Source organism: Pteropus alecto, unplaced genomic scaffold, assembly GCF_000325575.1.
Source record: "Pteropus alecto unplaced genomic scaffold, ASM32557v1 scaffold468, whole genome shotgun sequence".
Classification (NCBI taxonomy): Eukaryota; Metazoa; Chordata; class Mammalia; order Chiroptera; family Pteropodidae; genus Pteropus; species Pteropus alecto.
This window is the reverse complement of record NW_006441394.1, coordinates 552886-580128: the sequence shown is the minus strand read 5'-3', so window position 1 is coordinate 580128 and position 27243 is coordinate 552886. Positions and strand designations below refer to the sequence as shown.

Sequence of the window (27243 nt, the reverse complement as noted above, 5' to 3'; positions counted from 1 at the left end):
TTTCTCCTAAGTACCAGTGATATAACCCATTTCTGTGATCATCTACCCTACCAGACTGTGAGCTACTTGCTAAAATCTTTTTACTGTCTCTGTGTCTAGTAAGTGTTGAAACGTGGAACCCAGGCACAGAGGCAATCAAAAAGGTGAGGGGACAACAGCTTAAAACTTCATCCTTGAAAAGGTCTCCCCCTCCTCAAGGGAGGTCAGGTGAACAGGGCCAGGATTAAAGTGTGGCAAGAAATGAGAATGCACCAAGAGAAAGAGGGAGAATTTAAAACTGTACAGGTTTCCTCGGTCTAATTCTTGCAAAGGGATCAGATCTACATGCAAATTTCCAGGGCCAGGCTCCCTCTAGCTAGAGGAACCCTTAGGGCCCAGGCAGAGACTGCACTGAGACAGGCCAAACTGAGCTCCCCATCCCATCTCTCTTTCCCCCCCAACCAACCCAAGCTCAACCCGATTTGTTGCTTCCCAAACAACTTCTCACACATCCCAATGTCCTCATTCTGTCTATTAAGTCTTTCTTTCACTGACCAACTCAATTGCCACCAATTTCCAGAGGCCTTCTCTGACCACAGAGCATCAGAGATCCAACTTCTCCAACCCTAGGGACTGACAGGATACAGATTCCTGATTCATCTCGGGAAAAACTCACTCAGAGCCTCAACTTACCCACCTCTACAATGGATTCACGAAGCCTGCTAATAAAGCACAGGGAGCTGGGAAGGGAGTGCTGAGGATTCTTGAAGCTGTAGATATGAAGGTAGGGGGAGGTGGAAAGTATGAGACCTAGTGAGATCGGTGGCTGCCTGCATACCCCAACGCGGGGACTGTGCAGAGAGAACTGAGGCTTTAACAGTAGGAGCCCGGCCCGGCGTCTCTTTAATCTGTCCCCTCCGGGCCTCCGTACACAGTGAGCCCGGCCGTCCGGTTCCCCCTCTTCTGCAGGCTTTTTTCTGGGACCCATGCCCCAGGGTCTCAGCCCTCATCCCCGAGCCCCGCCCGCCGCGGCCGCACCTGGTCCGAGTCCTCGTTCTCGCTGCTGTAGCAGCACCCCATGGCCGGGGTCGGGCCGGGCGCTCAGACGGCGCCGAGGAGGGACGGCGTCCGTCAGGAGCCCTTCCGGTCACATGACCCGTGGCTGCAATCAGCAGGCAACCACCCGCCCCCACGACTATCCCTTCCCGGAGCCGCTTCGCTGCCGCGGATGCCGCCGAAACCCCAGCTTCCGGGCCCGCCCCCAGCACGTGATCATCTTCAACGAAAGGCAAGGCGCACCCTACGTGACAAGACATGAGACACGTGATGCGAAGAAAGGGAGGGGTGGATCACATGACTTCAGCCTCTTCTCAGTCACCGAGCTCTAGTTCTCCACTTCTGGTCATCGAGGATTTGCTGCTACAGCCCCGTGTGGTCGCGTGGCCACAAGGCTACCTTTGTGAGCCAGAGAGCGAACTAATATTAAATGCCGTTATGATATGCTCTCCTAAATGCTGTGCAAGGGGCGAATGGGGTGCATGTGACACATAGGCCCCAGGTGCCCAGCACCAAGTCGAGGTATACATAGAGGGTGTGGATGCCCAACGGAGTTCTTTTTTCTCAGCCTGGACTGGGATCTGAAACTTACTGGAAGTGACCTCCTACATTCCCAAGCCAAAGGGGAGTAGAGTGCAATCCTGGTAGAAGAGATACAGGCCACATCACTGATGTCCTTGCCCTCAGGCATTTCTCTTTAATCCTGCCTTTATGTGGCAGCCACAGTGATCTTATAAAAAGCTCACCAATCCAGAAGACACGGGATGGTTCTTAGAACTATTCTGTGTCTTCCCTTGGACCCTGAATGCAGGTCAAAGTCTATCATTCATCATTCAAAATGTTGCAGATCCTAACACCTACCTCCCACTCTAGGCCCGAGGGTGGGGGGCCTGTTGGAGGGGTTGGAGGAATGCCTCACCAGCCATAGGGAAAAACTCGTGGTTTCCTGATTGACCTCCTGGACTTTGCACATGTGGCCTGGCACACTGTCTCCCCACTGGGACTACCTGCTGTCTCCAAAACTCAGTAACAGATTCCCTTCTCTAACTCCATTCTCTAGGCATCTCTACCTTTCTGTGATTGATCCCTATCCAGCATTGATTCACTTATTGACTCATATTTACTGAGTATCTGGAATGTGTCATATACTGTTCTGAATATGTAGCAGTTCACAAAACAGCCAAGAGTCTATATTCACAGAGCAGCCTTTTAATGATCATATTGTATTATGATCTGTGTTCCTGCATTAGTTTTTTCTACTAACCATGGAGTTCCTGGAGGACAGGGACAGGATCTGATTCATTTGTGACCCAGGCCTGACACTTGGTTAGAGAAAATCTGAATTTGGAATTAATTTGGAGTAAATTACAATCTCCCTATCACTTTGGCTCACACCATGCCCCATGTCCTGATCCAAGGGGTTGGAAGAGAGGACACAAAACCCAGTAGCTCTATTACTCCTCAAATCAAGACACTGCTGTTCTATAAGTTTTGTGAGGGCTCCTGAAGGGTAGGCAGCTCCAGCTTGTTCCTGGGGCTAGTAACTTGAACTGCAGGTCTCAGGTGACAGCAGCAGCCTCAGCATCAATAATTGAGAGCAGATCCAGCCTGCCTCAGGATTCTCCCCAACCCCACAAGGACTCCCCCTCCTTTCCAATGCTACATTCTTCCCCAAGCAGGAGGCTCTAGCCCAGGTAAGCAGGGCCCTTGAGTGTGGGTTCCCAAGCACATCAGTTCAAACTCATCATCACTCACCTATTCATACCCATTCATATACTACTACTTTCATTTTTAGTCCCCACCACCAGTGGCCTCAAAAGGGTCCACAGCATGAGAAAAGACAGGGCACTATCCCTTATAGCAGGCTGGGGGGGAAGAGGGTGAGCGAGGATAAAATGTGTGTGTGTGTGTGTGTGTGTGTGTGTGTGGTGTGTATATGCACATGTGAAGGAAATTCTGAGAGAGGAGAGGAGGGGAATGCAGAAGAGTAGAGATAGGATTGGAAAAGAAATATAGAATCAAGGACTCTTCTAACCCCCAGAGAAGAGCAGAGGGCAGGTCCTGAGGCGGGAAGGACATCTCATCCTAACACTTTATGGAGTGTTTTGATTGCCTTTTACTGAGGTAGTGCAGTGACAGTGAGGGGGTTTCTGACTGCACAGCTATGCCCTTTTGCTGCATAGTAATGAGTCAGAGGAGACCAACCAAGCAGATAGTAGGGCAGGAAGAGGATATCTCAGAGGAGAATTGGTGAAAGGGGTCCTGAAGAAGGGTGACAACAGAGATAAGGGGAAACGCATGCAGGGAACAAGGTGAAGATGGGACCAGGAGCCAGAAGTGGGAGAGGTGGTTTGGGGTTGGGTTATGAATTTAGCATGGAGTCCTTGAAAGTACGTGGGCTTGGGATCAGACAACCTTGAATTTGAATCCTAGTTCTGCTGCGTGATTCTGGGCAAAAGACAGACTTTCTGAGCATGGTTTGTAATGACAGGCAAATGGCAGATGTGGGATTCCCTCCCTGCCTCCTTCCACCCCAGGGCCCAGGTAGAGACCATGTCTCCTGCCATCGCGCTGGCCTTCCTGCCACTGGTGGTGACGTTGCTGGTGCGGTACCGGCACCATTTTCGACTGCTGGTGCGCACAGTCTTGCTGCGGAGCCTCCGAGATTGCCTGTCAGGGCTGCGGATTGAGGAGCGGGCCTTCAGCTATGTCCTCACCCATGCCCTGCCTGGGGACCCCGGTCACATCCTCACCACCCTGGACCACTGGAGCAGCCACTGCGAGTACCTGAGCCACATGGGGCCTGTCAAAGGTCAGTGTTCCCTAGCCTTCTGCTCCGGGAAGCACCCCCAAGATAGTGAAGGAAGAGCTGGTATCTGTCGCTGCCTTACTGGGTGAATTGGGCAGGTTCTTGATACTTGATGGGTCTCTTTTTTCTCATCTGGAAATGAGAGGGCTAGACAAAGTTATTCATTCATCCAGCAAACATTTATTTCTACCACTTTTGTACCAGGCATGGGCTGGGTGCTGGGGAGGAAGGAGATAGAGGCACAAGGATGAATCAGCCACAGATGCTGGTCTCAAATGGGGCATAATACACAGATGAATAACCATCTTAGCACAAGACCCAAAACTTTGTAATGATTTGTGTCTGAGTCTTTCCCCCACCTCAGAGGCTCCCATATCTCATTCAGAGCCGTCTGCCTAGATTTGTGAGTCCCAGCTTCCAAGCTCCCAGCACAAGCACTTTTAGAATCTTATTTAAAAATTCATCCAATTCCAAGGTTAGAAAGATATCCAATGAAAAAAATAAGAGTTAAGAAATGGTAAGTTCCAGCAAAGTTTTCTCAGCCTGGAAGATGGTCTCTCAGAAGCCAGCTGGTTGTTTTCACCTGGGCCCTCTTTAAGAAAATATTTAAACTGCACCTAGAAGGATTGCTTTTGAGTTGGCCAAAGAGATGAGGATAGGGGTGGGGAAGGGCAAAACCAGCCACATACACAAATGTGACAGGAAGGAATGAGTCAGAATGGTTGACCCTGGGAACAGTTTGGGATGGCTGTGGTACAGGCTACAGATGGGAAGAACTGAGAGCTGGAAATGGAAAGGTAGGATAGGATCAGGTCTAAGAAAGTCCTGAATGTCAATCCGATGATCCCAAATTCAATCCCAAAGGCCTTTAGAATCATAGGAACCAGGGAATGACAACATCAGATTGTTTGTCAGAAAGATTCCTAGTGGCTGGTGTGAAGACTAGACTGAAGGAGGCAAGCGTGGAGGGCCAGGGGGACCAGTGGGGCAGCTGGGGCTATAGTCCACAGAGATAAGACTCCACCTGGTTGGGGGCTGCTGTAAGGCAGGTGGGCATTTGAGATATCTTTCTATCAAGAGCCTGCATCCATCTCCTGTCTGCTGCAATAGCCATCTCCCTCCCTAGGTCAGATCCTGATACGGCTGGTGGAAGAAAAGGCCCCTACTTGTGTGCTGGAGCTGGGCACCTACTGCGGGTACTCCACACTGCTTATTGCCCGTGCCCTGCCCCCTGGGGGTCGCCTTGTCACCGTAGAGCGGGACCCATGCACTGCAGAGGTGGCTGAAAAACTCATTCGCCTGGCTGGCTTCGATGAGCGCACGGTCAGTCCCTACCTCCCTAACCCTGCTACCCCCTGGCCTTGCCCTGGCCATGCCTCCTCCATGGGGGAATCTCACCTAGGAAAAGGAAGCAGCTCCACTTAGGGAACTGTGATCCTGGAGGGTGCGTGAGCTCCTGTCCTCCTGTTACAAGTTATTTGCATATATTTGCTGCTGAATGACAAAGAAGCAGTTAGGAAAGTCTCTGGAGCTCAGCAAATCTTGGTCCAAACTTTAGTCTGCCTCTTATTAGCTTTGTGACCTTGGGTAAATTCTCTGAATTTCAGCTCTATGGCAGAATAGAAATCACAATACTGATCCTAACCTCTTGGGTTCTGAGGCCAGAGGAAATGTGAGAACACTAGTGGAGACCTAGACCAGGGCCTGGCATAAAGTAAGCCGGATCCTGGTGGGGTGTGGTGTGGGAGAACAAGTCCTCCCACCTGTACCTCCAGCTCTTCCCATCCCCACAGGTGGAACTCATCGTGGGTAGCTCAGAGGAGGTGATCCCACGTCTGCGAACCAAGTACCAGCTGAGCCGAGTAGACTTGGTGCTTCTGGCACACCGGCCCCGATGTTACCTGCGGGACCTGCAGCTGCTGGAAGCCCATGCCCTGCTGCCAGCTGGTGCCACTGTGTTGGCTGACCGTGTGCTCTTCCCTGGTGCACCCCGCTTCCTGCAGTATGCCAAGAGCTGTGGCCGCTACCGCTGCCGCCTCCACCATACTGGCCTCCCTGACTTCCCTGCCATCAAGGATAGCATAGCCCAGCTCACCTACGCAGGGCCTGGATGAGGTCCAGACCCAGGGGTGTTTACAGCTGCCCCACCCCACCCCACTCCCACCCAAGCAAGGACCTCAGAACATCCCTTCTCCCTGCTTATGGCCTGACACATGCTGGGCTCAGAGCTGGGAAGGCTCTCCTTCCACCTCTGCCCCACTCACCTGAGGCGTCAAGTTCTGTCAGGCTGCTTGGTTCCCACTGGTCTCCCCGTGCTTCTCCCCCCAACCTGAGAGCGAGCCATAGACTGACAGGTGAGAGGTCTGAGCTCTCACCCCCAGCTCTCTGATTTGCTGGGTAACTCCAGAGGAGTCCTTGCCCTGCTCTGAGACTTAATCCACTCTCTTAACATCAAGGAAGTTGGCTAAGAGAATTCTAGGGGAATCCTAGCTTTGGGCCTCAGAAAGCCTGCCCTCCCCAGCCCTTGCCATTGAAGGTGGGAGCAAAGGAAACAGTAAACTCTGAGTTAGAGGCCCTGCAGGAATGGCTGGTGCAAGCTGAGCCAGAGGAAATAACAATGGAGGCTGGGCCCAGGCCTTCCACCTGGCTTTCCCTAGCCCTGGCCCACATAGTCAGGTAGGTTTGCCTGAAGTCCCTTGAGTGCCCTCTCCCCAAAGCTCAAGAGAAGATCCTGGATTCTCCTCCCCACCAACAAATAGGGAATAGACATGGGAGATGGGGAATCAGTCCTGTGTGTTTATTAACAAGAGTTAGAAAGGAACTACACCTGGCAACATAGGGGTGAGGTACTGGCCAAAAAGGTAGGCTGGGCTCCGGCCCTGGGGACTCAAGGGCAAAATGATGGCCCAGAAAGGGCCAAGGATACCAGGTCCTGGCAGCAGCTGAGGAGGTGCCTGAGGGTGAGCTTTCAGGTACTGGGTCGATCCAGCTGGTTCTGCAGAAGATACAGGGTAGGTTGGGCTGGCCTGGAATCTCCCTGAGGCCACCCTCAGGGAGATCATCTTGTCTACCTAGATCATCCACTGGTCCTGATCCTGTTCGTTGCCTTCCATGTCCACCTGGAGAAGAGACTGGATGTGGGTGGGGAGGGGTCTCAACCACCCAGCCAGTCCCAGTCCCAGATCCTGCTCCTGGCTGGATCCAGGGTTTCTGTACCTCTTGGCCACCAATTAGGACAGCGAAAGGGACCCAGGAGCAAAGGCCCTCCCCCACACCCCTGCCTACCTCATTGACCTCTCCATCATCAGGTGACTCATTGTAATCATTCATCTCGTCCATGTCCTGCATGTCCTCATCATCCTCTGAGTCCTCTTCACTATCCTCATCATCGTCTTCATCCTCCTCTTCCTCATCATCATAGTGCTGGTGAGGCAGGGGAGAACCTGTAGGCTCTACAGGCCTGCTTGGACCAGTTCAATGGCTGGCCCACTTGGAGCCTCTCTGGGGCTAACAAATGACCCCCACTCCCCAACCCTGTCCCACTTGAGTCTAACGAGCTGGTGTATGTGCTGCAGGACCTTAGTTCTGGGCCCAACGCCCACCCTTTTTGCTCCCCTTCTGGCCTCTACCCACAGCTAAGGACCACAACTCTGAGTCAGATGCAGGACCTTCCGAATTAGAGCAAAGCCTTAGTCCACCTGGGCCTTACTCACCTCTGAGGCCGGCTTTCCAATAGGTACCAGGTTGTTGTCTTTCTCTGCAATGCTCTGGAGCTGTGGCCGAAAGGAAAGGAAAGCAGGGCCAGAGCCCAAGCAGGGAAGGTCAGGGGCATGGAACTGGACCACCCTGCTCCCAAGAAGACCCCCAATGTGGAGAAGCTTCCTTCCAGTTCTCAGGAAAATTCAATCCGTTTCTCTCCTGTCATCTACCACTTACTTATGAACTTTATCCAACTACATAAATTCTCTGGGCCTTGGTTTCCTCATAAGATTATGGTGAGGATGAAGTAAGTGACTATCGGCCTAGAACAAGGTATCTGCTAGGTCCTCAACAAATAGTCAAAATTATTTTCTGTGCTTTAAGGAAAAGATCCAGGCTCCAATCTGGCCCAGAGGTCCCATGGTCCCCCAGCAAATTAGGTTAACATAAAGATAAGAACCTAGGCCTCCTGGATCCCAGCCTGATTATTCCCAGCTCAAGGCAAAAAGGCCCTTCCGGGCAGGTCTCCAGAATAAGGTTGGCTCATGGCCAGTGAAGGAAGGCTCCACCACTGTGCTAGGTCCTCACTCACCCAGGCTTGATGCTGCTGTTCTTGCTGCTGTAGCTCTGTCTCTTCCACACAGGGTCGATCCAGATTAAACCACAGAGTCTCAGTCACACGGCGAAAGAGTGAGGGGAACAAGGTGGACATGGCTCCTAGACTGAGGGAAAAGGTCAGGTGAATCCAGCTCTCAGATGTGTTTGGTTTTGGTTTTTATCTGGGTTACAGTTTGATTTGGGGATGGGGTAGAATGGAAGGGAGCAGGGAAGCAGCTCTTCCCTGTGGGAATCAGACAGACCTGGGTTTGAGTCCCGGTTCCACTACTTACTAGCTGTTTGACTTTGGCCAAGTCACTTAACCTCTCTGAGCCTCAGTTTCCTCATCTGTAAAATGGGGATAATAACAATTATACCACTCTCACAGTTACTCTGATAATTAAGTAAGGTAATTTACTTTATGGATAAGTAAGGCTGTTTGCAAACTGTTCAAGGAGGGAAGAAAATGGAAGCCAAATGTAGAAATAGAAATCCAAAATTCAGACTAGCATTACAAAATTATAGGTAGCAGAGCTCTCCTCCACACACTAAGACCTACTTTTTTGTCCCTCTATGATGGTCCATACCATACCCACCCAGTGTCAGAAATCTAGAACACTAACCACTTCTCTCATAAACCACAGCTAAATTGCCCGAGGCGGCGGGGCCAGGAAAGGGTACCACGTGCAAGTATGATTCAGTAAGACATTCTAAAGGCATGGGTAAATGTATAAATAAGTAGATGGAACTTTGAATGGATAAACTAACATGTGAGAGAACAAGTAAATTTAGCTCCAATTAAGTAGCTGAGGGAGCTGAACAGGAAGGTCCCAGAGAATCTGAATTAAATTAGCCTTTGGGCTCACAGGAAAATTGAGGCCCAGCGATAGGTAACGACTGGCTCTAGGTCACACAGTGAATTGGGGCATGGAGCTCGCGCGGGGAAGAGATCCAGGCTGGGCATAGCGGAAATGATCTGGAGAAAAGGATCTACGTCTATTTCTGCTTTTGCCCTGACTTATTTGACCGATCCGGAGCCAGCCGCTGCCCGGAATTCCGTGGACCTTAGCTTGCCAGACCATGTAACAGGTACAACACTACCAACTCTCACGTCCCTGGTTTTGAGAGGCACAAAGACTGACGCTTCAAAATTCCAACCCCTGCGGCAAAGCCACCGCCCACTTTGCTTTTTATGATAATCACCATAACGTTGACCAACAGGAAAAATGCAGGGGCGGGACTCGGACAGGCATTTGCCCTTATAGGGTTACTAATGGAGAAAGGAGCGGGGCCGCAATAGGGCCATTTAACTGGAAGAAATTCTGGGTGACAGGAAGTGACACCAATGAGTGACGGATCTTGTGTGACGGGGTGGGGCTTAGTTTCGAGGAAGCGGCCAATGAACGGGAGTTCTTTACTGTTGAAAGGCGTCTGAACATGGAGCTCTTGAGGAGGCGAATCAGGGGAACGAGATTTCTCTGGGGGAGAGAGGAAAGGAGGAGTAGGGAGACAGCAAACGCAGCCTTGCTTCTGTACTTACCGCGCCGGGAGGCGGCAGCCGGCGGCGACCCGGAAGCACTTCACTCTGCTAGAGCGGAAGGACCCACCAGAACCTGGGACACACCAAACGCATGCGTCTTTGGTCTCCTTTTGTTTCCCGCTCCCGCCCACCGGAACGGATATGACGTTATATACCGTAGTTACGTTGTTGGGGATGGGAATTTGCCGTACCTACTCTGCTGGCCCCGCCTTCAAACTCAGTCATTCGGCCTCTCCAGCCTGGCCCCGCCCCAATGGCTCCATTTAACTTCGCCCTTCTTCCTACAGGCAGTATTTGTCCGCCCACCGCTGCTGAAAAATAGCTGTCCTTAAGCTGCCTTAGCCTTGGGACTGCCCTGCTGAGTCTCAGGATAATTAGTAGGCTTCCACCCTTGAATCGCTGGGTAATTTTACGCTGCTCCTGTCTGTCCTCTCACAGCCTCAGTTTCCCTTTTGGGCGCATACATTCATTTATGTATGCCTTCAGCAGAAATATTTAAGTCCCTACTATAGTCCATGCTCTGCAAGAAGCTGAAGATAAATCTAGGAACGTGGTCCCTGCCCGAAAGACCTCATAGTCCAGAGGAGAAGGTAGACTCTGCAGACCTGCAGTGTCTCACTGAACTCTAAGATTGTCTGTCTCGTTCTGCATTCCACATTATGTAGCAGCTTAAGTGACTGGTCAGCCTCAGGCACAGCGTTCTACCGCTGGGGAATTCAGCTGCTTCTCCAGTCCTGGGTCAAATCGTTTCGTGGTCAGCTTCATCATCTCTCCCACTCTTTTGCTGATGTCTCCATTATAGTAATCTCTGACTCACCCTCCCTTCCAGAGTTCCTCATTCCTTCTGTCAAGAAGTCCTTCGAACGCAACCCCCATTAAGCTCCATCACACACCAGCCTCTTCCAGGGCCAGCAATCCAGTTCCACTCTTGCCCCCACCAGATGTGTGGCCTTTAACAAGTCTTTTTTCTCTGTCTTGACACAGTTTTCAACCAATATCATCTCTGCCCAGATTTCTTCCTATCCTGGACTGATGTGAGGATCTGATGAGGTAACATGTTTAAGAGGTCGTGTAGTGTGCATATATTGACATGATTATGTTTCCAAGCAGCTCTGGTTGTTACATAGTTTTTCGCAGAGTAAAATTTGCCTCTTGGAAATGTCTACCCTTTTTGCTCATTCATTCAACAAATACCTATTGAGTGCCTTACATATATGCCTGTCAATATTCTGAGTGGTGGATATACAATAGTGAACAAAACAGACCCCAAAAAATCTGTCTCCTCATGGAGCTTCCATTCTAATAAGAGAGAGAAACAATAAAGAAGATAAACAAAATATATAGTTTTAAGATTACAGTAAATACTAAGGAGACAAAATCAGAGAAGTGAGAATAAAAAGTTGGCAGGAAAGATGTTTTGTTTTAGATAGGGGAGCCAAGGAAAACTTTACTAGGAAGGTGACTTTCGAAGAAAGGTCTGAAGAGAAGGAGAGGACACTATTCTGATATTTAGGGAAGAGCATTTCAGAGACAGGGCAAGTGCAAAGGGTCTAGAAATAGCTGGAGCATAGTGTATCCTGTGGAGAGTAAGAGGATATGAGGACAGAGAGGTAGCAGGAGCCAGACAGCACAGCCTTGCAGGTCATAATAAAGACCTTGGCTTTTATGCCAGGTTGAGGATCCTGTGAAGGGTTTTGAGCAGAGGAGCCACACAATCTGATTTACATTTTAACAGAGTTACTGTGGCTGTTTAATGAAGAATAGATTCAGCAGGGAGAGTGGCATAAACAGGGAGACCAACTGGGATCCTGTTATAATAATCCAGAGGTGGGGATAAAAAGTGACCCTCAAACAACGTGGGGGCTTAGGGGCACCAACCCCAGTGTAGTTGAAAATCTGCATATAACTTTTGACTCCCCCAAAACTTAAATTGTCCCTCAGTATCTGTCAGGGATTAGTTCCAGGACCTCCCACAGAAACCAAAATCCCCACGGATGCTCAATTCCCCTGTATAAAATGACATCGATCGGTGCATACAGTTGGCCCTCTACATCCGTGGACTCCCAAACACTGATCAAAAACAGTACAGGTAGTTATTGAAAAAAATCCACGAATAAGTGGACGCATGCCATTCAAATCCATATTGTTTAAGAGTCAACTGTATTTAGAAGGTAGAGACAATCTTTGCTGACAGATTAGATATCGAATATCAGAGGAAGAAAAGAGCCAAGGATGCACATATCAATTTGGGAGTCATCCACACATAGATAGTATTTAAAGCCATGAGTCTGGATGAGATCACTAAAAGAGTGCATATAAATTGAAAATAGTTTCCTTCATAATTCAGAATTCGAGGAAACTGGGAGAAGCAGCAAACCAGACTGAGAAGGAGAGCCAAAAGGATTAAAAAGCCTAGTGAGTTGGGTGGTATCCTGGAAGCCAAGTAAAGAAGAAGGATTGGGAAGGAAGTAGCTAACCACTACAACCTAGTTCTACACAAAATTGTGTTTCTCTGTGTTTCCCCAGCAGATTATGAGCTCCTTGAAGGCACAGACTGAGTGGTTTCTGTGTCCCCAGGACCCAGCCTGGCCTCTCCCTTCTCCTGGACCCCTTATCTGCTATCCTGAGGCCTATGTCTCCATTAGTCTCTCCTCCTGCTTCTTTTCCTCTCTGGATTCCTACCTCCAGCACCCTTTGCTTCTTATCCTTCCTGACAGTTCTGACTTGATGAAAATTCTCCAGTAACCTTGAGTTTCTTACCAAGGTCCTCAGCCAGGTTCAATAAGTCATGGTGACTGGTTACTTAGGGGAGGGAGAAAAGGGAGAAGAAGAAGTGGAAATTTTGAGTAGTTCTCTCTTTTTGGCTCCAGCAACTGACTCAAATGATGGTGCCATTTGTTTTACATTCATTAGCCATCATTTATCCTTGCCAAGTGTTTGACTTTCTTTCATTTCAAGGGTAAAAAAAACTAAGACTCTAAGAAGTTAAGCAATTTGCCTCATATTCCTTCATTTGTTACACTGTTTGGTCAACATTTACTGAGTGCCAACTGAGTGCCAGATGCCTTGATTGGCCCTTAGACAGAGATGAAGCAGAAATAATTCCTGTCCTAGAGAGAAATACAGTTTAGTGAGGACTAAGACAATTATAGACAATTATAGAAGAGGGTAGTAAATATTAAAATCAATGTATGTAGACAGTATTATGAGAGCACAGAGGAGGGAGAAATGTAGGGCTCTGAATAAACTGAGTTTAGACTTTTGTTCCAGGGATGGAAACATTTCAGTGGGCCTTGAGGGATGAATATGAGATCACCGGGTAGACAGGTGGGAAAAGGGGATGCACAAGAGGCATATAACAAGCACGGACATGGAATTGAAAGCAGATGATGTGTTTAGAAAACAGTAAGAGTCCTTTTGGGGAGAACTAGGTATCTAGAAAAAGAAGAAAGAATGTTAGAAGGACTCAGGTGGGGAAGAGCTTTGGTGACCCTTAGGCGGAGTGGACAGAATGGGAGCCAGGATTCCTGGGTCTTGTCTTAGCCCTATTGATGACTTGCTGGGGACCCCAGGCAGGTCCCTTCCCATAAATGGCCTAGCTGCTGTTTTCACTAACATAATATCCCAATCAGCTCTGATTGAGTCCCTGGAACACAATCCCCAGACCTGGCCCTTTCTGTGCGGAGATGTTACCTGCTCCTTCATTGTGTTTTGTACAAGCCAGGGCCTGGGCTGAAAGCAGGAGGCACAGTGGGGATTTCCTAACAAGCTGGAGGGAGAAATCCATGGCTCTATGCAGAGAATTCTCTAGGGTTCAGGAAGGGCCAGAGCTGACAGATATGAATTCAATGCTAGTAAGATCTGCTTCCACAATCCTTCAGGAGTATAACTGGCTCTGGTAGGAGACAGAGGGGACCGTCACTATCGTTCATTCATACTGAGGGATATTTGGTCTTCAAAGGACTTTCACATTTACTTTCCTTTATTCTCATCGCAGCCCTGGGACTCCTGGCCCCAGTTACCTTATGAGAAATGTGGAAAGTGAAGTGGTTTGTCCAAGCTGAAGCTATAACTCAAGAATGTCAATTTTGCATTTATTCCACAAAGCTTTCTTATGAGCTAGTCTATGATGGGGAACCATGGAAGAATCAAATCTGAGTCCTCATCTTCTGGAAGCCCCCAGTCTAGTTTGAGAGGCATAAAGCAAATCATTAGGCCTTGAGGGCGGGTGTCTAATCCATCTCTATTTCCTCAGCCGCTAGCATAAGCCCTGGCATATGGAGTAGCTACTCAAGAAGTGTTTATACAATATGGTTTTTTTTCTTTCAGTTTAATGGAATTGAATTAGAATTCATGTGCCTATATGCTACAAATGCTACGGTGGAGATAAGGCTCTGAAAAGAGTGGGAACATTGAGAGGAGAAAGGCAACATGTGGGAGAGGATGTGGGGAGGGCACTTCAGGAAGATGAGATCTTGCAGAAGACAGGAAAGGACATTCTAGACAAGAAGAGACAACATGTGCAAAAGCATACAGGCTTGAAAGGGTGTGGTGTGCTCAGCACATGGCAATGACTGAGGGCCTGCTTGTGGTCATCTTGGTGGTATGCACGATGAGAGAAACAGAACCACAAGACAATGTGCTCTGTCCTCAAAGGATGACGTATATCATTGGAAGAGTGCAAGAGGACATTGAGAAAGGCTTCTTTGGGCAGAGGAGACTTCAGCTGGGCCTTGAAGAGTACTTCAGAGTTATAGTCAGAGCAAAGGAAGGAAAGAGAAAATTTAACAGGTGTGTGTGTTGGGGTGGGGGGTGCGAAATCCCTGAGCAGGTCCTGGGATGTGGGGTGAATGAAGAGATCGTCCAAGCAGGAGAGCATGGCAAGTGGAGGGGATACTGGGGGAGGCCGGAGGGCCCCACTGCGTGGGCTGGCTGAGGGAGTTCAACTTTGCCTGGGGTATAAGTTCCCTTCTACCTCAGAGTCACTCAACACCTAATTTATTTCCTGGTCAGGAAACAGTCATTGAGGCTTCTCTGGGCCTAACACTGAGTTTAGGGATGGATGGATGAGTTAGAAGTGATCTCTGTGGATTCTCTTCCAGTCCCCTAGACAGCCAGGAGGGGTGCTCAAACCAAGCCCCTATTTGCATGATGGGTTTGCATATATTTGCTTACTCTGATCAAAGCAAAAAAAAAAAAAAAGACTGGGACAAGAGGCCCACTGTGTTGGAGGCAATAGCTGAGGGGACACAAACCTGTACAAACATGCACACACTTACCATCACACCCTCCCAGCACACAGGTTTTCGAGGCAGAATAAAGATTCCCCAAAGATGTCTACACCCTAAGCCCAGTACCTGTGAATATGTTATTTTACATGGCAAAAGAGATACTGTAGATATTATTAGGGTGAAGGACTTTAAAATGGGGAGATTAGCCCAGGTTATCCAGGGGGCTCACTATATTTACATAAGTCCTTAAAAATCAGAAAATCTTTCCCAGCTGTGGTCAGAAAAAAAGATGTGAGGAAGGAAGAAGAGTCAGAGAGATGCTACACTGCTGGCTTTGAAGATGAAGGGGCCATGAGCCAAAGAATGCAGCCAGCCTCTAGAAGCTGGAAAAGGCAAGGGAACTGATCCTCATCTAGAATTTCCAGAAAGAAATGCAGTCCTGCTGACACTTTGACTGTAACCCAGTGAGACCCATGTTGGACTTATAACTTACAGAACTATAAGAGAATAAATTTGTGCTGCTTTAAGCCACAAAATTTGTGGTAATTTTTTATGGCCAATAGAAAATGAATACACAGGTCTACAGCCATGCCACCCTGAACAAGCCCAATCGCATCTGATCTTGGAAGCTAAGCAGGGTTGGGCCTGGTTAGTACATGGATGGGAGACCACCTAGGAAGACCTGGTGCTGTAAGTATAAAAAAAAACAAAAAAGAAAATAAATACACAAGCATGCACCTACATCCTCACGCCCAGCTAGACACTGAATCACACTGTCATACACACTCAGGCAGACACACGCAGGGAGACCCAGGCACATCAGCAGGCTATAAGTGAAGGTTGAGGAGCAATGTGCTTTGTGCTATGGGGGTGGGGCGCAAACAAGAAAGCACTGAGTAAAGACTATATTTTTCACAGCCTTGTCTTTGCTCTTCTTCCTCAGTCTTTACCTCGTAGTTTTAGCAAACTCCAGGTTTTACCTTAAAAACTGTTCAGTATCAGCATGGGTGAAACTTGAGGACATGACGCTCTAAGTGAGATAAGCCAGTCACAAAGGACGAAGACTATAATAATTTCACTTAATATGAGGTACCTAGAGGAGTCATATTCATACAGATAGGAAGCAGAATGATGGTCGCAGGGCTTTGGGGATGGGACATAGGGAGTTAGTGTTGGATGGGTACAGAGTTTCAATTGGGAAGATGAAAAAGTTATGGAGGTGGGTGGTGGTGATGGTTCCACAACAATGTACATGTACTTAATGTCACTGAACTATACACTTAAAAATGGTAAATTTTATATTATATATATTTTACCACAATTTAAAAAAATAAAATTTTTTAAAGTCTGTTGAGTAGGCACCATTTTGGAGGATGGGTTCAGGGGGAGCATCCAGTCACTTCCGCTGCTGTAGTGCTGCTAGAAACTCGGAGATGCTGTGGTTCCCTGACATCTCCCTCTCACTCCCATTGCACTGCCACATCTCTTCCTATCTCCATGCTCCACTGTAGTCCAGACTGTCACTCCCAGGAACTTGGGCCATAGTAACAACTGACTATAGTTTCCTGCCCCCATTTCTAACCTCGCATAACATCTTAAAACCTTTCCTTGGCTGCCCACTGCTCTTAGACTGTGAATTGAAGTTTTGCCAGGCAGGATCTGGCCCTCCCTGCTTGTCCACCCTCACCTACAGCCAACCCCTACCCCCTTGCTTTCAGCACCCCAAACCACACCTCAAAAGCCTTGCAGTTTTTCAGACCCACTAAAATGCTTCCTGCCTCAGGGCCTTTGCACTATGCTTCCATCTGCCTGGAATGCTATACCCCTTCTTCAACAGGCGAGCACTGTCCCTCCTTTATTGAGGTCCCGGAGAGGGTCCTCCAAGGCCCCTAGACCTGGTTAGCTTTCCTTCTTGCACACTTCCATGAATCTTCTCTTTATTCTCACAGCACATCACCTAATATATACAAATATATGCCAAAAATGGTGTATTTTCAGCTCAAAATAATCCACATGCCAAATTAGCGCATCTTGGGGAGGCCTGTTCTAAACCCCTCAAGGCTTTAGTTAGGTGGCGCCTCCAAGGCCCCTAGACCTGGTTAGCTTTCCTTCTTGCACACTTCCATGAATCTTCTCTTTATTCTCACAGCACATCACCTAATATATACAAATATATGCCAAAAATGGTGTATTTTCAGCTCAAAATAATCCACATGCCAAAGTAGCACATCTTGGGGAGGCCTGTTCTAAACCCCTCAATGCTTTAGTTAGGTGGCAATATCAACATTTGGGGAAGCTGGATGAAAAGTATATGGGAACTCTGATACTCTTGTAATTTTTTCTATAAGTCAAAGATTATTCCAAAATACAAAGTTAGAAAAATCAAATAAACACAGTAGCTTAAAATAATAGCTATCTTATATTTCATGATTTTTGTGAGTCAAGAATGTGGGCAAGACTCAACTGCATAATCCTTCGGCTCTATGTGGTAGGACTAGGGTCACTTGGTGACCTTAGCTAGTGTCTGGGCTGGTCTTCAATATCCAAGATAGTTTTACTCACAGGCTTGGCACTAGGGCAGCAATTGCTAGATGGTTGGCCTCAGCTAGGGCCCTCTCCTCTCTGAAGTCCCTGGGCCTCTTGATATGTTCTCTCTAGCAAGGTGGTCAGTATATGGTAACTCAGGGATCTAAATGCTAGTATTGCAAAATAAAGGAAATAGGGGCTGCCAGTGTCTATCCCTTTGGTCAGTTTGGGCTGCTATAATAGAATACCATAGACTAGAAGGCTTAAACAACAGAAATTTATTTCTCACAGTTCTGAAGGCAGGAAGTCTAAGATCAGGGTGCAGCATGGTCAATTCCCATGAGGGCCCTCTTTCCTGTTGTAGGCTGCTGACTTCTTGATGTATCCTGCCGTGGTGGAGAGCAGAGAGGAAGCAAGCTCTTACGAGTTTTATAAGAGCACTAATCCTATCTAATCCTAATCACCTCATCTAACCCTAATCACCTCCCAAGGCCCCACCTCTTAATACCATCTCATGGGGTGGAGTAGAGTTTCAACATAAAAATTTTGGAGAGACACAAAGATTCAATCCATAACAGTCTCTTAAGGCCTAGAGTAGAAATTGGCAGAGTGCCACTTTTACCATATTCTATTGGTCAGAGCAGTCACAGAGCCTGTCCACATTCAAGGGGAGGGGACATGGACCTCATATCTCAATGGTCAAAGAATTTGTTTCTTACTTTAACACACCACACATGGGAAATGTTTTCACCGCCACCGCCACCACTGCAAAGGACTGGATTAATTGTAACCCTTGGTTTTGACATGCTCTCATCTTTGGTCCAGGCATAGACGGCCTTTATATATTTATTGATTTGTGTTTTTGCTTAGCTTTTTTCAAAAAGGCAAAGGAAGTAGTATGTTTTTCTTTGTGTATGTACGATTTGTATACCTGGTTTGATAATATGACTAGGAAGAACTTCTGATGAAAAATCTAAGCTTATTTCTAGTTGGAATGGGGTAAAATGATACTCTTATTTATAAAATATCATATTTCCTTTATTTGTATTATTTGGCATAACTTATTAAGCAATATTAAAAAAAAATATGTATAGTCCAGTAGGTTCCTGGAAAGAGAGGCTCTGAAGGCTATTCTAAAAAGTAAATGTAGGCTGTGGTTTCTCAGCTAAATTTCCTGGAGGTAAGGTAGGAAAATAAGACCTTGTATCTGGAGATAGTATTACGGAAAGGAAAAAAAAAGCATGGGCTTTGCAGTTAAACTAACTTGGGTTGAATCCTGACTCCTCTACTTTCTAGCTGCTTGAGAATTCCCCTAACTCCTAGAGCCTCATCTGTATGTTGGGAATAATAATGTCAACCTTGCAGTATACTGTGAAGTCTACAAGACACAATGAAGTAAGTTAAGCATCCATTATGCTAATTGGTATAGTCCTCAATATATGACTACTAATGTGATCATGCACATTAATGTTTAGAAGGCTATAAGATAGTTTCATACATACCTTTGAACTACTCCTATGAGAAGGAAGACAGACACATGCCCTTATATAGGGAGACTAGCAACACAGTGAAGATCATAGGCTGGTACAATAGAAGGAGGGCAGAGGGCTGCTGACTTCCGTCAGTACTCAGCAATGATGGAGCCCTGGAGAAGTGGGTGGGGCAAAGTGAGTGCCTCATAACCAGATACTGACCTTGTCACCTTTGACTTACCTGTGGCAAGATCACATGCTGAGAATAATCCACAGACCCTGCCCTAGGAGAGACATTCTACTAGTTGAGTAAGTAATGATGAGATTTGGAAGTTTTCCCAAAATCATGACGGGAAAACATCAATATGCATTATATCTTTAAAAAGCAACAACAACCAGGAAATGAAATCTTGCCATCTGAATGGACCTAGAGTGTTTTCCTAGCTTAGTAGCAGTTTTACTGTCTGCAATAACGTTTAACCATTTCCCGTTTAGGAAAAAAAGGTGCTGCTCACTGCCAGCATTAATTTAATTTTACATAAATACGCTCTTTGAGGCTGAAGCAAATCTGGCTGGTTTTCAATAAGAAAATAAAATATAAAAACTGTTCTTGGAGTTATTTCTAAACAGAACTTGTCTCTAATCCTAATGTAACAGAAATGTATACATAAATCGGATTTACCAAATGAAATCTTCGGCTAACAGTATGAGAACGATGTTAACATCATGCGTAAGAATGCTATGTTTTCTAGGATTTGACGTTTTCAGCGATCAAGAATTTGTACATTTTGTAAATGGATATACCACTACTAAAAACAGAATGCTATATACTAAAGTGATGAGCAAATAACAATAAAAGCAAGATATTTCATGACAAACTTTGGGGGTAAGGTTAGGACTGTAATCCGTGAATTATCTTGGGGTAAATGCTGCAGCCACAAGTGCCACCTGTGAATATTCTCCAGGCAAACGAGAAATGGGTTAAGAAATAAAGACTATACAATGTTATATGTCAATTACATCTCCCTAAAAATTAAAAAATTAAAAATTAAAAAAGAAATAAAGACTATGAACTTGAAAAAGTGAACCTTTTTTTCTTAACTTTTGAAACAATGGTTAGTGCAAGGGTTTTTGCCATTTTAATTAATTTTAGACCATATAAGGCATAAAGAAATGACTTGAAGGTTATGCTATCAAATGTGACAATAATACTCAAGTGTGTAAGTGTGGCTAACTTGGCTTCATGGGTTTTTGTTTCTTTTGTAAAAAGCCTCAATGTACAGTGAAACTACCCTCGAAAAGCGAATCATAGAACAGTATGCTATCATTTGTGCACAAAAATGGGATTATATATGGTATAAATGCATAGAATTTCTTTGGCAGTTACCCAGGAAGCTAGGACTATTGGTAGACTTATGTGTATGTTTTTATTTTATTTCTTTCAATTACAGTTGACATATAATATTAATTTCAGGTGTACAACCTAGTGATTAGACATTTATATAACTTACAAAGTGATCATCTCAATGACTCTAATACCCATCTAACACTATGTAACATATACATAGTTATAACGATATTATTGACTATATTCCTAATGCAATACTTTACATCCCCATGACTATTTTGTAGCTACCGATTTGTACTTCTCATTCCCTTCTCTTTTCCACCCATGTCCCCCAATACCCTCTCATCTGACAACCATCAAAACCTTTGTATCTGTGAGTTTGTTTCAGTTTGTTTATTTTATTTTTTAGATTCCACACATAAGTGAAGTCATACAATATTTGTCTTGCTCTGTCTAACTTACTCCACTTAACACTCTAGGTCCATTCAGATGGCAAGATTTCATTCTTTTTACGGCTGAGTAATATTCCCTTGTATATATGCACCACCTCTTCTTTATCCATTCATCCTTGATGGACACCCAGGTTGTCTCTATTTCTCGGCTACCATAAAAAAATGCAGCAATGTCATGTTTATGCTTTCGCAAACACATCTATAGCATCCATAACTTATATGTAGCATTTATTTTTGCTCATATCCTTGTTATTGAAATTTCCATAAATGGTATCAAATCAGATGTATCATTCTGTATCTTATTTTTCCATTAAAAATTCTGGATATTTATATACATGTACATACATGTATGTATATTATATTTAAATAAGGTATACATTCACATAGTTCAAAAATCAAAACAGCATAGAAAGGTTCAGAGGAAAGTCTCATCCCTTAACCCTGTGCCCTCTCCACAAGCAACCACTTTTTAAATTTCTTCTACAGTTCCAGAATTTTCTTATGTAAACATATATATTCTCCCTCTTCCTGTTTCACATGCAAAAATTGCATTCTACTGACATCATTCTGTACCCTTCTTTTTATGCTTAACAATACACTTGGAGATTTTTCCGTATTCATACACCAAGAGCTTTCTCATTCTTTTTTGCCAGGTTAAATCTGATTGAATGGATGTACCATAATTTATTTAATTGGCCCCTCCCTTAGTGAAAGACATTTGAGCTGTTTCCTAGAAAGAGCCTGGCCACATTCCCTGACAGAAAGGCTAATCAAGCAGTCAGGATAGGCCTATAAAAGGGGGTGGGGAGATGGAGAGACACTCTACCTTCCCAGGTGGGCTGAGGGCAGAGGTGAGGGCAGGACAGGGAGGAAAAAGGGGATGGGAGGTAGAAGGCAAGTACCCCCCTCCCACCCCTTCCCTGTCCTCATCCTCGTGGGAGGCTGGTTTCTCTGCTGACTTTTTCTCTATTATCACCATCGCCCACTGCTTTGGCTCAGTTCCCTCCTCCATGTGCCCCTTACCTGTTGGCCTTCCCCTAGCTCTAGGCCAGACTGCCCTAGGGATTTCCCAAGATCCTTCTGTATGGGGGAAGGGGTTGTTGAGGTGTGAGAAACGGGTCTGACTCTCTGGACCTGCATTCTCACTGGCTCTCCACATTGCACCCCCACCCCCAAATTCCATGGCACCTGGTCCAGGACCATGAGCAATAACTGAACAGCTCGGTGACCTTCACCTGGCCCAGGTCAGCTTCCCTATCTGCCCTTCTGGTCGTCTCTGGGTACCTAAAAGCCTCTAGGCTGCCCAGGCTGGCTGATGCACTTCCTCTCACTCCTCACCACAATCAACAGATCATGCCGTATGGTTCCTCTTGAACGGATCTGAGAGGACTTGCTGAGCTGGCAGGGATTTCCCAGTATGGGCTGGCAAAATCCATCAGGGGTGTTGGCTCCTTCCAAGGTCACAGAGCAAGCTAGTGTTGAAGTGCCCTTTAGTGAGCGTTGGGGGGCAGGGAGGGATTTCTGCTTTCAGGCCCAGACCTTTACATACCCCTCATTGCTTGGCTTAGCTGCTCTATGGAGTAAACTGGGTGGGGAAGGCAGAAGATCTGGGTTTAGGAGGGAGACAAGAAATATGACCAAGAGTCTTTTTGGTTGCTGCTTCTCCTTCAGGCCTTGCCCACTTCTGACTGTGGCTTTCTGGCAGGAACAGATGGACATGGCCTGGCAGACACAGTTGCTGCCCTAGCTTTGGCGGCTGCTGTGCGGAGTGCCCAGCCCAGAATTCCATGGGCCAGGATGGATCTGCTCAACATCTGCATGGATGCCAAACACCACAAGACAAAGCCAGGCTCTGAGGACAAGCTCCATGACCAAGTGAGGATGGAGTGGGGTCTAGGGTAGGGGAGAGGGCTGATCCTAAAAAGGGAAGAAGTTAGGGGGATGGGAAGATCAGCTTTGAGCGGGGAGATGGAGGCAAGGGAGGTGGCTGAGGTGATTCTGAGGGCCTCCCCCAGGAGGTCACCAAACCTACAATAATGGGGGGGACTATTTATCTAGCACCCACTATGGGCCACGTGCTTTCCTCACATCTTGTCAATGAATATGTCCAAAGGGCCAAGTTGGTAGGTGGTGGTGCTCTCTACTTATACAAATGAGGAAACAGGCCCAGAGAGGGCACAGGTACATGTGGAAATTGAGAGACTAATTATTAGAAGGGGCTAGGAAAGGAACAGGTGGTACCTTTCCCAACCTTAATTATACATGTGTGAACCCACAGAGCTCAGAGGCAAAGTAGAAGTGCAGACCAGTCCCTCACAGTCTCAATAAAACACACATGTACAAACAGGTCAGGTCCCCCACCCCCATTATGTTTTAAAGTAACAGTGACAAATCAGATGTTCTGGAAAGACTTCCCAGGAAAGGGGCCATTAGCCTTGGCCTTGGAAGATGAATAAGAGTTTTCCAGGAAGACAAAGCAGGAAGGGGCAGCATACCAGAGGACAGGGTGTACACAAGTCAAAGGATGACAGCACAAGCGGTGGCAAGTCTCATGTGGCCACAGCCCACAAAGAAGGGGAGGTGGGGCTAGGGTCCCCCTTTCATAGTTAAGGGCCCTGAAGCAATTCAAGAAATCTAAGCTTCAAGTTGAACTCCAGGCTCATGAGAGATGCCAGTATTCCATTCCTTCTGCTCTCCTCCTCTGCTCCCTACAAGGTTTCATGTTGCTAGAGGGCTGCGGATCTTCCCAGGGGAAGACTGTGGCATGGACTGACTCCAGGGGCTTGAAGCGAAGAGAGGGAAGCCCAGCAGCCCCTTGACTTCTGAGTCACTTCCAACATTTCATTGCTTTGTGTGTGTGTATGGGTGTGAGTGTGTGGTAAAATATACATAAAACTTGCCAATTTAAGCATTTCTAAGTACACAGTTCAGTGGCATTGAGTACAGTCACATTGTTGTGCAACCATCACTACCATCTGTCTCCAAAACTTTTTCATCTTCCCAAACCAAAAATCTGTACCAACCACATCATTTTTAGAACTTTTTCTAAAGGGTGCTTTTAAGAACCCTCTGGAGCACTTCCTCTTTGCCAAGAAGTGGTGCAAACACAGACCTTTGAGGGAGACAGATGATTGTAATTCTGGGAGACATGGGAGTAGCCATTTTTGTTGAGCTCCTACTAAGGGCTAGGAAATGCTTTTCATTATAATAATTAACTCTTTCAGAGGCAGAAACCACTGACTTTGGCTGGCAGGTCAGGGGTGAGATGCATGAGGTCTTGCAAGGTGACCAGGAGTTGGGGCATCTGAGGAAGGGCATGTGTGAAGTCGGGGAGACCTGGAAGCAGTCTGTGTGAGCCGCACTGAGTAAGGGATAGGTTGTTGGAGAGGGATAGGTTTGGCCCCAACCTCATGGATTTTCCCTAGTTTCTCCTGAGAGCCCAGACCTATTGCATCTCCCCTCTTGTTTGACCTTGGGTACTATAGTCCACCTCAGAGACTTGAAGCAGTTGGCTCATGATCACTCCGCTCTCAAGTGCCAGCCTAGAGTGATTTCTAAAGAAAAACCTCCACCACTTCCACTGTCTTACTGCCTTGAATTTATCCCTCTAGCATTGCCTTCCCCAAATTAGTCAGGTCCATATGAGTTAAGGCCCACATGCTGGCCATTGCCCCTCTGTTCCTGCTGCTATCAGGACCTATCTGGAGGCCCCTAGCCTGGAGTTCCAAACCCTGGGAAAGCCAGACCAGCCCCCTTCACCTCCACCTTCAAACAATCCGGGGCCAGGTTCCTCTCCTCCCCAACCTGAATCTTAACCCCACCATTTACCGGGGATTCAGCTTATTTAAACTCTGTAAAAATTAGAGTAATGACATTTTTACTGGCTTGTTGAGACGATAAAGTACAAAGGCCTCAAGGACTTTTTGATCCTGCAGAGACTTTGCATCTCCTGTTTTCTAGGCCTACAACATTGTCTTCCTCCGACCCCAGATGAAAACAATAAGCAACATGAGGGTAGAGATTTGATCTGCTTTGTTCACTGCATTATTCTCAGTACCTAGCCCAGGGCCTGATGTATAATAAGTACTTAGTTAATATTGGTTGGATGCAAAATGGGTAACATAAATAACTTGAATAATGTGAAATAACTTTGTAAACTATTTAGAGCTGTACAAATAATTGCTCCCCTAGACCATGGTTCCCCTGGTCTCCCACATGCCCTGAGGTATTCTCTGTATATAGAGGGGTAGGGGGAGGGTGAAGTGGGTAAAGGGGATCAAATATATGGTAGCTGAAGGAAACTGGACTTTGGGTGGTAAACACAATAGAATATAGATGTCAAATTATAATGTACACCTGAAAATTATATAATTGTATTAACCAATGTTACCCCAATAAACTTAATTTAAAAAAAAGCCAATATTATAATTGCCTCCACCAAAAATGGGGGCACCTCAAGAGCCAAGCATAGAGGCACCCTCCCAGTGAGTGTTTGTCTGGATGACCTACTGTGACAGAGAGGCCAGAATATGGGGAGATGGCTGTGGTGGGGGAAGGACTTAGTCCTGTGTCCTTTCCACCCAGTGCAGTCCCTGGAAGAAGAATGCCTGCTGCTCCGTCAGCACCAGCCAGGAGCTGCACAGGGACACCTCCCTCCTGTATAACTTTAACTGGGACCACTGTGGCCAGATGGAGCCCGCCTGCAAGCGCCACTTCATCCAGGACACATGCTTGTATGAGTGCTCCCCCAACCTGGGGCCCTGGATCCAGCAGGTATGCGTGTCTCCCTCACCCCACCCCAGCAGGCTGCCCTCCAGCTCAGTCAAGGTCGTGGTTGCCAACGTACCTGGCTGAGATGAGTCTTCTCGCCCCATCTTCCACCCAGGTAGACCAGAGCTGGCGCAAAGAACGTTTCCTGGATGTGCCCCTGTGCAAAGAGGACTGTCAGAGCTGGTGGGAAGCCTGCCGCACCTCCTACACTTGCAAGAGCGACTGGCATAAGGGCTGGAACTGGACCTCAGGTGAGGGCTGGTGGGTGGGGAAATGGAGGTGGAGTTTAGACAAAGGAGGTTTGAGGATTTGGGATTGGGTGAGGATTTCTGGGATAGCCAGGGGCTGAATGTCTGTGTCCATGCTCTCTCTTCCTGCAGGATCTAACAAGTGTCCAGTGGCACCTATTTTTTTTTCTTTGTTTTAAGCGAGGCAACCCTTGATTGACCTCACAGATTGCAAGGACCTTGTCAGCTTACAATCCCTTATTTTATTTATTTATTTTTTTATGCCTACAGCACCTGGTCTTCCTAGGTGGTCTCCCATCCAAGTACTAAACAGGCCCAACCCTGCTTAGCTTCCAAGATCAGACGGGATCGGGATTGTTCAGGGTGGCATGTCCTAGGCATGCCACACCTTTGAGTCTTACCTCCCCACACCTGCAGCCCTGTGTGAAGGCCTCTGGAGTCACTCCTACAAGGTCAGCCAATGCAGCTGAGGGAGTGGCCACTGCATCTAGTTGTGGTTTGACCCAGCCCCGGGTAACCCCAGTGAGGAGATGATCGGGTTCTATGCCTTGGCAATGAAGCCAGGGCCATGCCCCACGGGGCTGTGCCTCTCCTGCTCAGCTTGGCCCTGAGGCTGCAACTCTGGCTCCTTGACTGAGCTGCTCCCACTGCTGATATCTGGAGATCTTCCTTGCCTGCACCCAACCTGGGTGACCTCAGCTCAGCCCAGCTCAACTCTCTCAGATGAGGTGGGCCTCACAATGCCGAGGTCATTAGTTCCTGATTCAGAATGGATCCTGTGGGGTTCCTCTAACAGCCTATTAAAAGAGATAGACCCACATGTGTCTTGTGTCTTGTAAATAATTTTGGGGTGAATGGGATGGGGGGCATATCTCATTAATTCATCATTCCTGACTAGCTTGAAGTTCACCAGCAAGTAGAGGACAGAAGTTGGTCCCTTAGTTTGGAGTTCTTACTTCTGCACCAAGCTTCCCCCTCTGCCAAGTTCATCACTCCCACACCACAAAGGGACAATGGGATTGGTAGAGGGAAGGTGGGCAGAAATTGGCTGATGAATTTTCCTGGTGGGAAAAAGTTTCTTTCCCCTTCTTTCCCTTACTTAGGTGTGGCCTGGGGGGCATGGCGGGGGTGGGGGTGAGGGCAGCGGGGAGAGGGGTATTGGTGAATAGGTACATTGTTTCCTTTTTTTTTTTTAAATGACAAGGCTGCAATGAATAATCTTGTACAGAGTAGAATGTTATACTTAAATTCCAGAAGAGGGATTGCTGGGGCAAGGAGTATATAGAGATCTAATTTTGATAGTTACAACTTTACAGAGGTTGTATCAATGTGGCACCCACCAGTAGTATATGAGTGCCTGTTTCTCCATAGCCTTGTCAACACGGTATGGCATCGAACTTTTGCTTTTCTGCTGAGCTGATAGGTGGAAAAATGGGCATCTCAGTGTAGTTTTCATTTGTCATGTGCCTTATCAAGAGAACATGCTTTCTGAGATCTTTCCATATTGATCTATTGA

General features: G+C 46.9%; 4 protein-coding genes and 2 pseudogenes across 11 annotated transcripts in view; 3 read left to right on the top strand and 3 right to left on the bottom strand.

The window, feature by feature from the left end:
- The window catches only part of LAMTOR1 (late endosomal/lysosomal adaptor, MAPK and MTOR activator 1), a 5673-nt gene extending 4482 nt beyond the window's left edge, over positions 1-1191 (bottom strand). The window contains exon 1 of the mRNA XM_006918696.3: positions 1018-1191. Coding sequence (XP_006918758.1) covers positions 1018-1059 — 42 coding nt within the window. The 5' untranslated portion in view covers positions 1060-1191. The remainder of the gene's footprint in view (positions 1-1017) is intronic.
- Positions 1-5988, top strand: part of LOC102891398 (catechol O-methyltransferase) — an 18970-nt gene extending 12982 nt beyond the window's left edge. The window contains 3 exon segments of the mRNA XM_025051597.1: positions 4971-5021; positions 5023-5167; positions 5638-5988. Coding sequence (XP_024907365.1) covers positions 4971-5021; positions 5023-5167; positions 5638-5958 — 517 coding nt within the window. The 3' untranslated portion in view covers positions 5959-5988.
- Positions 5989-6618: 630 nt separating this feature from the next.
- On the bottom strand, positions 6619-9812 carry ANAPC15 (anaphase promoting complex subunit 15). Of its 8 annotated transcripts, none has more exons than XM_025051591.1 (6): positions 9681-9811; positions 8434-8488; positions 8136-8265; positions 7558-7617; positions 7130-7267; positions 6619-6975 (listed from the first exon to the last, which is right to left on the bottom strand). In XM_025051591.1, exons 3-6 carry the CDS (start codon positions 8253-8255, stop codon positions 6916-6918), a joined length of 378 nt encoding a protein of 125 aa, XP_024907359.1. In that variant the 5' UTR covers positions 8256-8265; positions 8434-8488; positions 9681-9811; the 3' UTR covers positions 6619-6915. The 8 variants fall into 8 exon arrangements, with proteins under 8 accessions (XP_024907359.1, XP_024907363.1, XP_024907358.1 ...); XM_025051595.1 differs by having other exon boundaries at positions 6619-6963; positions 9681-9808; XM_025051590.1 differs by lacking the exon at positions 9681-9811 and adding an exon at positions 8764-9281.
- A 5677-nt stretch (positions 9813-15489) lies between these two features.
- LOC112485366 lies at positions 15490-15608 on the top strand (annotated as a pseudogene).
- Positions 15609-22494: 6886 nt separating this feature from the next.
- On the top strand, positions 22495-26104 carry LOC102895951 (folate receptor beta). Its single transcript, XM_015594717.2, has 5 exons — positions 22495-22584; positions 25294-25482; positions 25595-25730; positions 25860-25876; positions 26090-26104. The coding sequence occupies exons 1-5, from the start codon at positions 22507-22509 to the stop codon at positions 26102-26104; spliced, it is 435 nt and encodes a 144-aa protein (XP_015450203.2). The 5' UTR covers positions 22495-22506.
- Positions 25989-26106, bottom strand: LOC112485370 (annotated as a pseudogene).
- Positions 26107-27243: the final 1137 nt, after the last annotated feature.